This window comes from Petaurus breviceps, unplaced genomic scaffold, assembly GCF_028583685.1.
Source record: "Petaurus breviceps papuanus isolate PSGF00001 unplaced genomic scaffold, PetGlider_PUasm1.0 180, whole genome shotgun sequence".
In the NCBI taxonomy this organism is placed as follows: Eukaryota; Metazoa; Chordata; class Mammalia; order Diprotodontia; family Petauridae; genus Petaurus; species Petaurus breviceps.
Window position 1 is genome coordinate 4,745,213 of NW_027185782.1, and position 16,749 is coordinate 4,761,961.

The 16,749-nt window shown below is 50.0% G+C and overlaps 1 protein-coding gene across 1 annotated transcript in view; it reads left to right on the plus strand.

The window, feature by feature from the left end:
• UNC13A (unc-13 homolog A) overlaps nt 1–16,711 on the plus strand; it is a 91,703-nt gene extending 74,992 nt beyond the window's left edge. The window contains exons 41-46 of the mRNA XM_069086895.1: nt 1,357–1,413; nt 1,790–1,870; nt 2,797–2,944; nt 11,142–11,234; nt 11,384–11,543; nt 12,353–16,711. Of these exons, the coding sequence (XP_068942996.1) occupies nt 1,357–1,413; nt 1,790–1,870; nt 2,797–2,944; nt 11,142–11,234; nt 11,384–11,543; nt 12,353–12,677 (864 nt within the window). The 3' untranslated portion in view covers nt 12,678–16,711. The remainder of the gene's footprint in view (nt 1–1,356; nt 1,414–1,789; nt 1,871–2,796; nt 2,945–11,141; nt 11,235–11,383; nt 11,544–12,352) is intronic.
• Nucleotides 16,712–16,749: the final 38 nt, after the last annotated feature.

Genomic DNA, 16,749 nt, shown 5'->3' on the forward strand with positions numbered 1-16,749 from the left:
TAGAAGAAACCTAAGAGAGGTTCTCTCTGACTGAGGAAGGGGTGTTGCTCGAGATCACACAGCCAGTTAGCTGAAGAACCATAGAACCATAAAGGACACTTTAAGTACCATCTAATCCAACCTCTACATTTTAGGGACAGAGAAACACAGACCCAAAAGTTGAGGTGAATTGCCCAAGGCCACACAATGAGGGCATAGCAAGGATGGCACTAGGACCCCAGGCTTGTTCTCTTCTAGGGGTGGGGAGCCTGTGATCTGGAGGCCACATGTGGCCCTCTAGGTCCTCAAGTCCCTTTGACTGAATCCAAACTTCACAGAACAAATCTCCTGAGTAAGAGGATTTGTTCTGTAAAACTTGGACTCAGTCAAAAGGCTGCACCCAAGGACCTAGAAGGCCACGTGTGGCCTCGAGGCTGCAGGTTCCCTGCCCTGTACATCATGCTGCTTCCCATGGACCTCTTGCCAGGCCCTCACTCATTGTGACATCCAGGGGTTGGGAAGGTGGCAGAGGTGGGGACCAAGAAGGTAAATGAAGTGCTTTTCCATGAAGGTCATCAGTGGCTTCTCCTGAACTCATCACTCCGGTTCCTGTCCAGAGAGACAGAGCCCAGGGGCCACATGGGAGGGGCTACCTCCCTCTCTGAAGCCCCTTCCCACATCCTATACTTGAGACTCCAGACAGAACAAGGAACTGGGACAATGACCAGCCTGCCTTCAGCCTCTGCCTAGCCTGGGGCCTAGTACCTCTTGCCTCCCCCCAGACTCTACTTTTTTTTTCTCCCCTAATCTTCTTGCCTCTAGTTCTTTGGGCTCTTGCGGGGAAGGGCATAACTTTTCAAGACTCTGCATTTGTTGGAGTGGGGACATGACTTCCCCAGATGAAATCCTACCCTAGAGATGAGGGCAGTTTCTGAGAACCACTGTCCACAGAAGGTTCAGTCCCAAACCAGGAGCCCCTGCCTAGATTTACTGGCCCTACAGGGCAGGGAACCATCCAGGTCAGCACCATCCCCCAAGCTCTGGGGATCCCCTCAGAATGGCCCACCATGGCATCCTCTGTGTCCAGGGTTTCTTGAGAGTGAGTAGGAATGGAGTCCATCCCCAGTTATGGACCTGCCTTCACCTTTTCCTTGGGTGGCCATGTGTGCCAGCTTCCATCTTGCCGTAATGCCAGGAGGCCTGGGATCTGCCTCCCTGCTACTGTAGCCCTGGGCACATCAGCCCTGTAGAGGGTAAAGTGGCTCAGTCCAGGTTCAGTGAAAGGGTGATGCTCAGTACAGGGGGGTGGGGTGGGACCCAGGAACCCTGTAACCATATCCTTACCCCCTTCCCTGGGTATCTCTATGTGTTCTGCAGGGGACTCAAATGATCTTCAATGCTGCCAAGGAGCTGGGCCAGCTGTCAAAGCTCAAGGTGAACTGGGGGTATGGGGGAACAGACTTGGGGCAGGGGTCACATGGTGGTGGCTGGGGGCAGGAGTCTTCATATTGGCCTCCTCAGTTCAGGTTGCAGGCCCTCCAGAGGAGCCTGGGGTCAGGTATCAGAGGCTAGAAAGGGTTCCATCCTTGACCTCCCCTTTCATTACCCTGGAACCTGCTTAGAACCGGCTCGGACTGCCGGAGCTAGAAGGGCCTCAAAGGCTGAAAATTTTCCTTAACCTCCCCCAGAGTTCAACACCCATGGGCTCCTTCCTGCCAAGCCTGGCGGATAGAGATCACCAAGGGGCTGAATTAGTGTGTCAGCTGACAGAGCCATTCAACCTTCTCCCCTTCTTGCACTGTTCTTCTAGGACCACATGGTACGGGAAGAGGCCAAGAGCTTAACCCCCAAGCAGTGTGCTGTGGTAGAGTTGGCTCTGGACACTATCAAGGTGAGTAACCACAACCCCAGGACCCCCAGCTACAGGGCAGTGGGAGGGCCCTTAGAACCCAGACTATCAGAGCTGGGAGAGCCCTTAGGACACAGAATGGGAGAGTGGGAGGGCCCTTAGAACCCAGGATGTCAGAGCTGGGAGGGCCCTTGGAACCTAGATTGTCAGAGCTGGGAAAGCCCTTAGGACACAGAATGGGAGAGTGGGAGGGACCTTAGAACCCAGGATGTCAAGGGCTGGGAGAGCCCTTAGGACACAGAATGTCATGTCTGGGAAGGCCCTTAGACCATAGAATGTCAAAGCTGAGGAGGGCAAGATTTGAGGTGGAAAGACTTGGAGTTAGCATTGAAATCATTGAGGAAGGAAGGAGAATAACATAGTGGGGCTTTAGGACATCCAGTATCAAAGCTGGAAAGGACCTTAGAACATGAAATATTAAAGTTGGAAGGGAGATTAGGAATTATCTGCAAGACTGGAAAGTAGTTTAGGATTTAACATGTAGAGTATCAGAGACAGAAAATACCTTGGGGATCCTCCAGCCCAACTCCGGCCTTTCCTGAACATAGACAGAGTCTTCTCTGTTAGAATGTGAGCCCTTGAAGGAAGAAACCATGCCTCTGCCTTTCTTTCTATCTCCAGGGCTTACATAGTACCTCAAAAATACTAAGCACTGAAGAAATGCTGGTTGATTGAGTGATATGGTAACTTAGATATGGTAGCTGGGGCCCAGAGATCAGAAGGGATTTCCCCAGTCACATTTCAAGTTGGGGACAAGAGCCGAGAATAGAACCCAGGCATCCTGATGCTCCTTCCAGGAATCAGCCCACCATACCAGTCTTGGTGCCCTGGGAAAATATGGCTTTGATGCTCCTAGACTCAGAGGGAGTCTTTGAGAGCCACCCCTGACCCAGCCTCTGCCTTCACAGCAATACTTCCATGCGGGTGGCGTGGGGCTCAAGAAGACCTTCTTGGAAAAGAGCCCAGACCTGCAGTCCCTCCGTTATGCCCTGTCTCTCTACACGCAGGCCACAGACCTGCTCATCAAAACTTTTGTCCAGACTCAGTCAGCTCAGGGTAAGGTCTGCCCACCTCATTCCCTTGCCCACAGTTGGGCACAGTATGGTGGGAGGGGAGGGAGGTTCATGCCTGGTGCCCAAGCCTAGGCACTGAGGAGCACAGAGGAAGCTCAGGTGCCATTCATCTAACCAATGACAGCTGTCTTCTTCTTTCACCCTCAAGGTCTCTGTTCCAGGCTGGGTCATAAAGTGGGGGTGGGAGGAGGAAGGAGAAGCATTGGATGAGGTTTGGTAAGAGCCTCTATGATACCACAAGAGAAAGGGCAAGATCCATAGGATATTAGTACAAGGTTCAGAGATCATAGGAACATCATTTTAGAGCTGAACACTGTGGGTGGAGGAAGCTGGACACTCACCGCTGGGTGGAGGTGAGGAGGCCACCCCAAATGACTTCTTCAGTGCCAAGCTCTTTTGCCAGGAAGCAGGAATTCCCATGTCCCTTGGCTTGGGTTAGGGAGAAGGGAGGGTGAGGAAGGTTAATGTCTCTGGCCTCCTCTCTAATCTTTGGTTCTCTCTTGATCCATTTCTGGGTCAGTGCCTAAGGCTGAGGTGACTGGGTTGTGGGGAAGGGGGGAAGTGTCTGCCCATGGAAGAGGCCCCAGGCTGCCTCAGAGAGCTTCTACACCCACATCATTAACTACAGGCCCAGTGGGAGGCAGGTCCATGTCGGTGGGGGCCTGAGCAGACCCCTTGGTTCTATTCTGGGATGGATCACTGACCCCCTGTTCAAAGTGACAGTTTCCATGTCAGAAATCCATTTAAACAAAATCTTTTTGGAGGTAGAGGTGCATGAGCACAGGGTGGCATCTGAGAATGGTTTTCTAAAGTAGTTGTTGAGTATGACTCTCCCTCACACCCGTAGAAAGACCCCTGATAAGGTTGGGCCTGGCTGGGAATCAGGGGGATAGAAGCTAAATAGGACAGACTTCTTGACATTCCCCTGACTTAGCCCAATCCTGGATTGTACAAGGCCATTCAGTGTAACTCAGAAGCCAGGGAGGAATGACTGAGATGCCCTCCACAAATCCCCACCAGGCCTTGAGTTTGGGGGAAAGAGTATCTGGAAATACAAGGAAAGTTAAGTACCCAACCTGAGACTGCTGAGGAATAGGGCTGGGGGCCATAGACCTTCCCCCTCCTCTGCCTGCCACTCTAATGCTCTGACCTAACTCTTGCCCCTCACAGCCCCAGGGGCCAATCTGTCTCATCTGTCTATCTGTCTGTCTGTTGGGAGCTGATGTTTCTCTTTCTTGTTTTTTCCTTCCTTTCAACTCCCAACCCTCTCTTCGCTCTCCTCTCTCCCTCTATGACACTGTTGTTCTCCCCCTGTCCCTCTTCTCCTTATCCTTTCTTCTGTCTCCTTGTCTCTGGGGTCTCTCTTTCTGTTTATCGATCTTTGTCTCTATGTTCTTTTGTGGGTCTCATTGAATTTCTCACTTTCCCTGTGTCTCTCTGTCTCCATTGTTTTTTTCTCTATTATTTCATGATCTCTACCTTTCTGCCCATCTCTAATTGTCTCCTGTTTCCCTGCCTTTCTCTGTTTCCTTCATTGTCTCTGTTTCCCTATTTCTTTCTTTCTTTATCTTTTTCCTTTCTCTGTGTCTCTCCTTTCACCCTTTACTAGTTCATGGTGGAAAAGGTATTAGGTTTACTCTTAGTGAAGAAATTTATCCTGAGAAGGGTACGTCTCTTTGCCCGCCTGCCCGTCCCTGGTACCCTCTCCCTGCACTCTCGGTGCCCTGGTCGCTGCCCCTCACTCCCTGAAGCACTCTCCCAATGCCCCAGCTAGTAAAGGCCCCATCCCTTGCTCCCTCCCTCTGTCCTCATGGCTGGCCTGGTGGCTGAGCCAGGCCTGCTATGCTCATACCCACCCGGGTATACCCTGGCCACCCCAGCTCCAACTTTCCCCTCTCCACCATGGGGCCAGGGATTTAGGATCTGAGCTGGGGGAGGGATGGGAGAGTTGGGGGATCGGAGGGCACAGCAGGTTGCTGGTTCCAAAGGGGAGGGTAGGATAGGGAAGGACTCTGGGCCAGAAGATAACAAGGCTATCCCACCACCAGTATGACCCAGGAACCACTGGGAAAAAATCCCAGGGCCTAAGAACCCAGATTTTCTAAAACATGTGTAAGCATTTCCTAAACTAAGACAATCCTAATTAGAATCATAGAATGCATGAGCTAGGAGGAACACAAAAGACCATCTAGTTGAATCTTCCTGTTTCACAGAGGAGAAAACTTAGACATAAGAAAGGGGGAGAGGAGGGAGAAGTTGAGGTGGAAGAGTCCTAGTTCTCCAAGAGCTGATCCCAGTTTCAGTTATCTTGATCTGAATTTTAGGTCCTCACTCTCCTGAACTAAACCGACCCGTGGGTCCTGTCCTTCCTTGGACCAGTTTAGCTCTCTCCTAAGCTAGATCCTTCTTGTTCTGAGTTAGAGCCTATTTTTTGCATACCAGATCCCAGTTCTATCAGTCTGGATCCCAGCACTACCCATGGTCTTATTTGGTACATGCTTCAAATCCCTAGTCATCAGGTCCAGTGGGACCCAAGGCCTTCTGAAGAAAGGGATGAGCCTTTTCCCATCATTTCCTTCAATATGGGGGTAGGAGCAGCTTGGCAAGGCCCTTCCCCTTGGAGCCAGCAAAACAGGGTGGGCCTCAGGCTCTGACTCCTCCAATCCCATGGTGGGGGACCCAGCACTTCTCTCTCCCTTGCCTTGGGGGCCTGGCCCTGCCCGATATGTGACCCACCCTCCAAGCCTCCCTACTTACCCTCTCTACCCCTTACCCTAAATTCCCTTGGGTCTGGTTTGACGCTTGCATAAAAAGCATCGGATTCCAGAGGGGAGGGAGAGGAAGCTGAGCATGTGACTTGTTGGGAGAGGGGGGAGGGGCTCAGCATCTGAGCCCCCAGGGCAGGGAGATCCAAGGACTCCCCCCAGCCTGGATCTACTTCTTTTTAGCCCCCAGCCAAGCCGGCCTGGTATGGTTCTGCTTGGAATAAAAGACTCCCATCTCATCTCCTTTGCAGCCGCCACCTCCTCCAGTCCCAGCCACCTGCTGCATGTCCCATTTGGCAAGCCTGCCCTCATAGGGGATGGGGAGCTGCCTGCAGTGTGGTGGAGGGTGGGGGGAGGGTGGGCAGATCGGGAGACGAACTGGGGCCCGGACTGCTGGCGGCAACAGGTCCCACTTCGGGGCGGTCACTGGTCCCACTTGAAGGTAGGTCCTGATCCCTCTTTCTCCACAAGGCCATGCTGACATTCAGCAAGGAAAGGCTGCAGAGGGGTCCTGAGACACAGCCCTGGGGCCAGTACTACAGTCTAGATCCAAAGCAGTGACAGTCACTCTATCTGTCTTCTAGACCACATTGGAAAATTATATTTGAGGAATCCTATTTTAGGAAGGACAGGGACATGGCAGAGCAATGGAGAGAGAGAGCAGGGACTTCAGGATCATGGAGATCATCTGAAGGAACTGGAAATGTTTGTCAAAAGAGAAGAAAAGGCTTAGAGGAAACATGATAGCCGCCTTCCAGTATATGAAAGTCTATTATGTGCAGGAAGAATGTGTCTCTTTCTTTCCATTCCCCAAGCCAAGAAGAACTAGGAGCAAGGGGTGGACACTGAGGGGCAGACTCAAGATCAGGGTAAGGAGGAACTTCCTAATCATCAGAGCAAACCACCAATGGAAGGAGAGGGATGCCTTGTAGGTAGTGAGTTCCTTGTCACTGGAGGTGTTCAAACAGTGACTGAATGACCACTTGCCAGGGACATTATTGAGAAGATTCCTGCTTAGGCCAGAGTTAGAATTGCCTTCTGTGGTCTCTTCCAGCTGTGAGGTTCTATGGTCCTATGGATGGTAGTTCATCACAGATGACATGTGATGGAAGAACCTGAGTTCAAATCCGGCCTCAGACACTTAACACAAAAAACTAGCCATGTGACCTCGGGCAAGTCACTTAACCCCAATTGCCCTACCTTTCCCCCTCCAAAAAGCAAAAAAAAAAGACCACATCAGTGTCATGGCCACTGGCCCCAAGGCCTACCTTTCAGTATCAAGCTTCAGTGTTATATGATTTACTCAAAGGTGAGGAAACCCTGAAGGGTCCATTCAAGACATTTCCAAAAAGACTGATCAAAATACCAGATACCAAGGAGCTGAAGCAACTTCCCAGAAAGATGAGAATGTGGTTCACAGAATGTTAGAGCTGGAAAGGACCTTAGAACATAGAAAATCAGAAAGAGCAGAGACCCTAGGACATAGAACACAAAATATAGACCTGGGAGTTACCCTAAAACAGAACAAAATGTCAGAACTGGAAGGGACTTGAGAACATAGAATGCCAGGACTAAGAAGGAACCCTGGAACACAGAATGCCAGGTCTGGAAGGAGCCTTGGAAAAAGAATTGACTCAGTAACTCTGCATTTTCTGACTTCAAGTCATTTCTATTACTTGTGGCTACAAGAGAAAACCCGGCCTATGGACACCACGGCCCAACTCTTTATCCAAGCTGAGTATAGTTTAGATATTTATAATCTTTTGAGAATAGAGGGAGGGGAAATCAAGTGAAGGTGATACGAAGTTAGGTAGGAGGGGAAGGTACAGGTTAGGAAGCTGGTCAATTCAATTGAATAAACATTTATTAAGTAACTATTATGTGCCAGACCCTGTGCTAAATGAAGTGATTAAAGGGGACTAAGTTGGGAAAAAAAATGAGAGTATCCAAAATAGAGAGGTTCAGCAGCCGAGTGGTAGGTTTTGGAATGTTCTGAGGAAGAGGTTATATACTGACAGATAGTTGATGACAGCAAGTTAAGCAGTTCTTTTCCTCATCTTACTTCCCTAGAGGGAGCACAATTTGCAACAGAAAAGATCCTTTCTCCCAGTCCCTCAGAGAAGCAGTATTCAGCTTGTCCCTAATCCTTTGCAGTAATGTCAAGCTCTGTAGAATCACAGCAAAGTAAGACAGGCTTCCAGGTGATTCTCTGACATAGAACATAGAATCTTAGAGCTGATGGTGCCTAAAATATAAAGCACTGAAGCGGAAGCAGCCTTAGGGATTATCTTGACAAACTCTCTTATTTCACAGCTGAGAAAAGTGAGACCAGGAGATGGAACAAGATGGGAGGCAAAGGAGAGGCGGGGATTTGTGTCCCCAGTTCCCAGTCCAGAGGTCTTCCCGTTGTATCATGTGACCATGTTCATTCTAACATAACAACTGAAGACCAAGCAACTCATATTTCTATGTTTGTTACTGCAAGGTTTTCCAAATGCTTTCCTCCCGATCACTCCGTGTAGTAGGTAGTACGAGTGTTATTATTCCCATTTAATCGACAAAGAAGCTGAAGGTCTAAGTGATTAAATGACTTGTCTATGATCACAAACCTAGTGTCAGAGGCAGAATTCAAGCCTAAGTATCTCAATTATAGGCTCAAGTGTGTTATTCACTACCCCACAATGCCTTGCATGTGACCTTAGTTACACAGCAAATTACTTCTTTCTTCTTTAAGGGAGAGACCATGGCTTCCTGATGCGATTTAGGAAAAAGTCAAGTTATATTAGTAACATATTTGCCATCGGGGAGTTTTCCCAATCTAACCCAACAAGCATACATTAGGTACTTATGGCATTGGAGAATAAAGACAAAATAAGATTCTACTGGCTTGGGGGATGAGTGTGTGGAAGGGTACCACATGCAAACATGGAACTAAATACAAGATAATTGGAGGAGGAAAAAAGCACTAACAGTCAGGGAGCTGCAGAAAGTCTTGTAAGAGGTAAAACCTGGCTGAGGCCTGAATGAAACCAAGGATTCTAAGAGATGGAGGCAAAGGTGGCATTGCAGGCATAAAAGGCAGCTTGTAAGTACAAAGGTGTGGAGGTGGGAGATGGGAGGCCAGACTCCAGCCAAAAGAAGTAAAAGTAGGCTGAAGCACTGAGTGTATGAAGGGGGAGTAACATGGAATAAATCTGGACAGGTAGGTGACAGCCAGACTGTCCAGGGCTTTAAATATTGACTGAGAAGTTGCTGTTTTAATGATGATGATGCTGATAGCTAGTATATTTACATAGCTCTTTATCCATTTCACTGGATCCTTACAATAAACCTATGAAGCAAATATTATCATCCCCATTTTGCCGAGGAGGAAAGTAAAGATGAGGGAGGTTAATTGACCTGCCCAGGGTCATACATCTAGCAAGTATCTGAGGAAGGATTTGAATTCTTATCTCCCAGACTCCGGATTCTATACACTAGAGGTGTCAAATGCACAGCCCCCAGTACTCCCAACAGCAGCCTGAACCAGATTAAAACGTAATAGGAAAGTATTGAAGAAAATAAAAATACAATAGTACGTAGATAATATATGGTTTTCTAAGTTAATACACAGTCAGTAGGGATCCTTATGTACAGTTTAGTGGTCCCATTTGAGTTTGACACCACTGTACCACCTAGTTGCTGCATATCCTGAAAGCAATAAAGAACCACTGAAAATTTTGCCTCAGGCCGTTAGTAGCTGTGTGACCCTAAGTCACTGAACCACTTTCAGCCTGAGTTCTCTCATGTGTAAAATTGGGATGGGCAACTAGGTGGCGCCATAGTGCACAGAGAGCCAGGCCTGGAGTCAGGAAGACTCATCTTCCTGAGTTCAAATCTGGCCTCGGACGGAAACTTTACTAGCTGGGTGATGCTAGGCAAGTTCACTCAACTCTTTTTGCCTAAGTTTCCTCATCTGTAAAATGAACTGGAGAAGGAAATGGCAAACCACTCCAGTATCTTGCCCCCAAAAAAATCCCCAAATGGGGTCACAAGGAGTCAGATACAACTGGAAAAAATGGGGAAAGTAATAGCATCTATGTCACAGGACCATTGTGAGGACTATTCTGCTTTAAGATGTGTAAAGCGTCTTATTTCCTTACACTATTTCCAATAGCTGTTTGAAAATGACCAAGGGGCTTTCGTGGACCGCATGCTCAATATGACACAGCCACAGTATGGACAGGCTCGCTTGATCTTAGTCTGCTTTAAAAGATTCACAGCTTCCAGGAGTCAGGTGGTGATAGGTCCTTCACACTCTGCCCTGGTCAGACCACATCTAGAGCGCCATGTTCAGCTTAGGATGTCACAGTTTAGGAAGGTCATTGATAAGCAGGAGAGTGTCCAGAGGAGAGGGCAAGCAGGATGGTGAAGGAAGCCACATGAAGAAAGGCTGAAAGAACTGAGGCTGTTAAAGCTGGAGGGATGTGAGAGCTGTCTTCAAGCTCTCCAAGGGCTGTCATATGGAAGAGAGAGTAAATGTCTTCTGCTGGGCCCCAGAAGGCAGAACTAAGAGTAATATGTGGGTGTTTGAAAGAAACAAGTAGGATTGATATAAGGGGGCAGAGGAGGAAACTAGAATAATTAGAACTCTCTAAAACTGTAACAGCTGCTTTAGGATGTAGTAGGTTCAGCAATTAATTTCAGCAAACATTTATTGAGCATCTTCTACGGGATAGACATACTACCAGGTTGTAGGGGGACAAAAGCAACATGAAGCTGTTCCTGCCCTCAGCTTACATTCTATTGGAGAAATCTGCATGGCTTTCCCTAAGGACCACTGTCTCCTCAAACACTTCTTCTATTGGCTGAATAATGTAGCCGTACTAAGCAGAGTAGGAAAAGGGGTGCCAACCATTTAAAATAAGAGTCACAGACCTTTCAATGTTAGCTGCTAGGTGACTCCTTGATTGGCTGAGGGTTTTATTCCCAGTACTCATTAGGCAAATGGCCTCAGACATTCCTCCTAACTCTGAAATTTTGTGGTCTTATTTAATCCTCACAACAACCCTGTGAGATACAGGTATGATCATCTCAATTGCTGATGTAGAAACTGAGGCTCGGAGAGGTTGAGTAAATAGTTAATGGTTTCTCAGTAAGTGTTAGAGGTAGAGTTTGAAGAAAGGGCTAAAGATGGAGCTTCGTGGCTGACTCTAAGTTCATCATTCTCTCTAATGTCCTGTTCTCACTTCATTGCCTCCTCCCCCCATTCCCCTCTTGAATGACCTGCCCCATTAGTGTTGTTGACCTGAGGCCGCCAGCATGTGTGTGGGTTGGGGGTGGGGTGGGGTGGAATGGGATATGTGGAGAACACTGCTTGTGGTCTCCAAATGGAGGGCAGAACTCATCCACTGTCTCCTACCCCACCGCCATCAGGATCAGGAGTGGATGACCCTGTCGGCGAGGTTTCTGTCCATGTGGAGCTCTTCACCCACCCAGGTACTGGGGAACACAAGGTTACTGTGAAAGGTAAGTGTGAATGGGAAGGTGTGGGCTTGAGCCTCCTCACTTCTGTCCCCTAGAAGGCCCTCAACCAGTTCAGTTGGGAGGCCAGATCAGGGGGAGGACCTGGTGCATCTGAGTGGAGCCCCACTTACCCTCTCCTTCCTCTGGAACAGTTGTGGCTGCCAATGACCTCAAGTGGCAGACATCAGGCATCTTTCGGCCCTTCATTGAGGTCAATATCATTGGGCCCCAGCTTAGTGACAAGAAAAGGAAATTTGCCACCAAGTCCAAGAACAACAGCTGGGCTCCCAAGTACAACGAGACCTTCCAATTGTGAGTAGGGCTGGGCTTGGGAGGATACATACAAGTATTTAACATCTTTACTAGTAGCATCTACATGGGAAAAACAGTTGAAAATGTAACATTTGTGCAGACATCTCCTCTAAACAAGCAGCTCTACAGGAAACATCTGCCTAGGCATAACTATATGCACAAAAGTAACACTTGCACAGGTGGAAAATTCATTCTGGCCTGAGTCTGCATAGAAGAAACACATACACATACATATGAGCAGATGCAAGAGCTGTGCATGCATAATCATCAGCGAGGTGGCAACATCTGCCCGGCATAGGCCCTAAGCAACTACAGTGCAGAAATATCTGTACTGGCATAAACACCTGCACAGGAAGGACACCTGCCTTGCATCTACATAGGGGTAACATCTGTACAAGGTCTGTACTGGCATAAACATCTGCACAAGAATAGCACTGGTACAAGGGGAATATCCGTACAGCAAGTCTATCTGTGTGGAGGTCCCATTTTTCTCGAATTAACAACTACCTAATAGAAGGGGCTGGGTTTGCAGTCGGGAAGACGAGGGTTTAAATCCACCTCTAACATTTGCTAATACTGCGGATCTGGGCAAGACAACCTCTGTGTGCCTCCTGCAGCCCTCTCCCGATTTATCTACTAAGTCTCAGACTGGCTGGTGGAGGAAGCTGTTCACCGCGGCGTGCGGCAGGGCAGGTGTGCCCGGGAGGAGGCTCTCGCATCCCGGGAGGCTGTGCAGCTGGGGGCGTAGGGCACCGCCCGAGCCCAGGCTGCCCGGTCTTACACCGCCCCCCCCCTTCCCCTGCCCCCAGCACGCTGAGCGCGGACGCCGGCCCTGAGTGTTACGAGCTGCAGGTGTGTGTCAAGGATTATTGCTTCGCCCGCGAGGACCGCACGGTGGGCCTGGCCGTGCTCCAGCTCAAGGAGCTGCTGCAGCGCGGGAGCTGTGCCTGCTGGCTGCCCCTGGGCCGCCGCATCCACATGGACGACACGGGTCTCACCGTCCTGCGCATCCTCTCCCAGCGCAGCAACGACGAGGTGGCCAAGGAATTCGTCAAACTCAAATCGGACACCCGCTCAGCTGAGGAGGGCGGAGCTGGACCCGGGCCCGGGTCGGGCCAGGGGCCTGGGCCCTAGGGAGCTGGGCTGGGCTGACGGGGAGGGGCCCCGGGCCTGGCCTGGCCTGGCCTGGCGCGGGGAAGCTCTCTCTCTCTTGGGGCGCTGGGCAGCCCGGGAGGCCCCTCCTCCCACTGGCCCCAGCCCTGCCCACCAGGGAGAGCTGGGGAGGGGGAGGGACCCTCTGCTCCTGCCATCCCCACTAGGGGGTTAGGAGGGCTGAAAGAGATGAGGCGCGTCCCACTCCATCCCACCCTAGGGACTGGGGGGAGAGGGCTGCGAGCCTTTGTTTCACGGCATACTCCATCCACTCTGTCCCGCTGGGCAGCGAACAGAGGGAGTAGGGGAGATTAGGTTCTGTCTTGAGCTCCCAGAGACCTACCTGCTAAGAGACTGGGAAGGTCAGAGCTCCACCCCAAGGGGGCTTGTGGGGCAGATTAGAAGGGGGAAGACATGCCACGGGAAGGGCAGCCCTAGGATATCCCTCTCTCCCGGGGACCCATACCCACACCTGCAGAAAAGCCATACTGGTCGTCTGCCCTATATCACCACCAGACATACCCCTAGCCCCCAGGCGTGTGGGTGGGGGAAGGGGAGCAGGGCAATTATCCAGGGAGGACCTCAGAGCCCTTTTGTGGGGCAGGGGACAGTGAGTCAGGACTCTAGGCAGGGGCCTGAGGCCCCAGCCATTCAGGGAGGGGGGAGGGGGGTACTCAGAGGCTGGGCCTTTGAAAGGCAAGTTGGGAGGAGGGTTTGGGGAGGGACCCCCAGGTCTGGTGTTTGCAAAAAAAAAAAAAGTGACATTTAAAAGCACACAATCCCTCAGGCACCCAACTCCATTCAGGGTTCTGAGGGCATCCGGGGCCAGGGCTAGTGGAGGTTGGAGGGGAGCACTAAATAGCCTGTTCTGGATAGAAGCTGATATAGCTCCCCTTCTGATTCCCAAGAGCTCCTGGGTCCAGGCCCAGAATGGCCCCTCTTCCCCCTCCCCATTGCCTTCTGGATGCCCCTGCTCCCAGCCTCTTTCCTATCTCAGACAGGGGATCCAGGAAGGGAGGAACCAAGACCACAACCATCCCATTTCCATCACCATTCCCCAGGGGGGCCCCAAGGGGCTGCACCTCAGACCCCTGCTTCCAGCTGCTGCTAAAAGTCCCCACTGGGGTCTTCTCCCCCAACCTCGGAGGACTTTCACTGTTCCCTCCTTCAGCCTCATCTGTCACCTGGAGGACAGGCAAGAAAGGGAGTTTGCCACCAGTCTACAAGCTCCCCAGGCGCCTCCTCCATCCTCTCCTCTACTCACCCCAACTCAGCCTTTCCTCTTCCCCCACCCACTGAGCCAGGGGGGCCTAGGAGGTATGGAAAGGCTTTTCGGGGGAGAGAGGGAGAATATAATCCTCTTTGTTCCTGAAGGGCCCTTAAACTTACCTAGGGAACAAATACTCCCATCTGCCATTTCCTATTAGAAATGCCCTCAAAATGTCAATATTCCTCACCCCTCCCTACCCCCAGCACATGATGAGTCAGAAGTGAAGTTGCCTGGCCGAACTGTTCCCAGTCACTAAATTCACTCTGCCACTTCTTTCTTTCTCCTCTCCTTCCAACTAGGGCCTCCTCTGCCTTCCAATGGTTGTTCCTCCACATGGGCCACTGAAACACAAAGCAAGAAGCTGTGTGCCTGTGGGCTGGGGCACCTTTCTGTTTGGAGTGGGCGTGTCACCCATCTCTGAGCATGTCCATTCATTGCCATAGGTGCCCATCTGTGTGTACTTGTCTGTGCATGTGGATGGGAGATTGTACGTATCTGTCTACGTGCTTTACTGTGTTTGTACCCATTTGCCTCTGTGTGTGTGCCTGTATATCCCATTGGTGTGTGGCTGTCTGTGTGAATGAGCATGTCTGTGTGCATGCACGTTTGCCAACACATGAGTTTGTGTGCCTGTCTTGCATGTGTGTGCACGTGTCTATACACCTATCTGCATGTGTGTGCCTCTCTGTGTGAGTGAGCAAGTGTGCACCTGTCTTCACTTCCTACCTGTGTACCTATCTATCCTCCTGCCTCTCCAGCCTGTATCTCAGAGGACCTCCATGGAAAGGAGAGGAGAGAGGAACCCAGACAATAGGGAGGGTCCAGAGAGAAGGGGGCAGGGGAGACAAGATTGAGAACTCATCTTTTTATAGAAGGGGAGGAAAATCATAGAGTAAAAAGAGAGGAGGAAAAGCAAGGATACTTTTATAAGAGAGGAGGGGAGGTCCATGGTCCTAATCTGGTAAGAAGCAGGAAAAAAAGGAGAATAGAATAAATCATAGAATATCAGAGTTGGGAGGGCTCTTGGAATATAGAATTGCAAAGATAGAAAGGACCTCAGAATGCAGAATGCAAGGCTTTAAAGAGCGTCTAATCCACCCTCCTCATTTTTTCAGATGAGGTAACTGAGGCCCAAAGAAAGGAAGAAAAGTTACTCCAGGGTCACATAGCCAATCAGCCCTGCTAAGCTCAGGGAAGGTATAGGCTCCCTCATCTTTCATCACGAGGCCTGGGTAAGAGTGGCTCCAGGCAGTCTGTGCCCTCCTTGGGAGCAGGAAGGCACTTGGGGCATACTAAGCCTGAGTAAGGCAGACCTCATTTTACACAATGGAAAAGCCCCTGAAGAAGTCAGACACTATCTTCAGCACCAGAGGGGAGCTCATTTATAAAATACTTCCCTTTCCCCAACTCATTCCAATGAAGCCTTTCAGTGAATCCCAATGTCCATTTAGCCAGTTTGTTCAAAGGGAGACCTGCCTATTGGAAAGCAACTACCCAAAGATATTTTCTGATGAGTGATACTAGACCAAATGTCTTGAAGGGGTCTAAACTGCTTCCCTAACAGTCTCCTGGGTCCCAACCTAGAAGCCATCTGCCTTTAGCCTGCATTGCATAAGGGAAGAATGCCATCTGTTTACAGGAACTGACAGGCAGGCAGAAAAGAACGAGATTACAGACAGAAAGACAGCAGAAAAGAGCCAGATTAACAGATATTGGATTCTCCTCCTACCCAGAGGAGAGGTTCCAAACCTGAAAAATCAAATTAGGAGAGCTATCCTCTCTTTCCTCTATCTATCCCTTCCTAACTTACTTACTTAGGTGGGGATATTCCTCAAGCCAACGGTTCTTTCTCCCACTAGGGCCAAGGATTAGACATGCAATATGCAAAAAAAAAAAAAAGGGGGGGGGAGTATTAGAGCTGTGAGGTACCTTAAAAGCCATCTAGCTTAGTTCCCTCATTTTACAGATGGGAAACCCAAGGGGCAGAGAGGGAAGGGACTTGGCCAAGGTCACATGGTGAGCCAGTGACAACTGCTGCAGTGGTAGGGTTCAAATCCTGGTTCTGCTTCTCACAGCATATATTACAGGTGAATATCTAACATCTCTTGGTCTCAGTTTCCTCATCTGGTAAAATATAAGGTTGGGACTAGATTCCCTCCAGCAATAAAACTATGATCTTCTAAGTGAAACCCAGGGCTCCAGAGTCTTGAGACTGAGACAGCACAAAAGAGACAGGTAGATGGAGAACTGGGGTCGGGGGTGAGGGAGAGCAGAGGATCTGGAAGGACCAAAGGACTGGGTGGGGGGAGGGGAAGTCGGAAGATGAGCAGCTGCACCAAGGGATCATATATGGGGAAGCCCCAGTTTTCTGTTACCACAAGATCATCCCCTACCCCTTTCTTCAACATCCATTCCTTTTTCTAATACTTGCCAAGGACCAAAGTTGTAGGACATTGCACCTGTTTTCCATTCATCTTTGCCTTTTAGAGAAGAGCACTTAACTGTGTCAGACGAGGAAACTTTCCCTCTTTCAACCCCATTCCCACCCACTTCCAGCCACTGCCCCCTGTGACAAGCATTTAGTTTGCTGCCTTCGGTAACAGGATTTTAAAGCTGGAAGGATCTCAGCTCTAGCTCAAACCCCTCCTTTTACAGAGAGGGGAAATTTTGGCCCCACGATAAGGGACTTGCCCAAAGTCACACTTTGAGCCAGGGTACAGAGCTGGGACTGGAACCCAGGTCTATGGATGCCCAGCCCAAGGCTCTCTGAACTGCTTCCCTCCT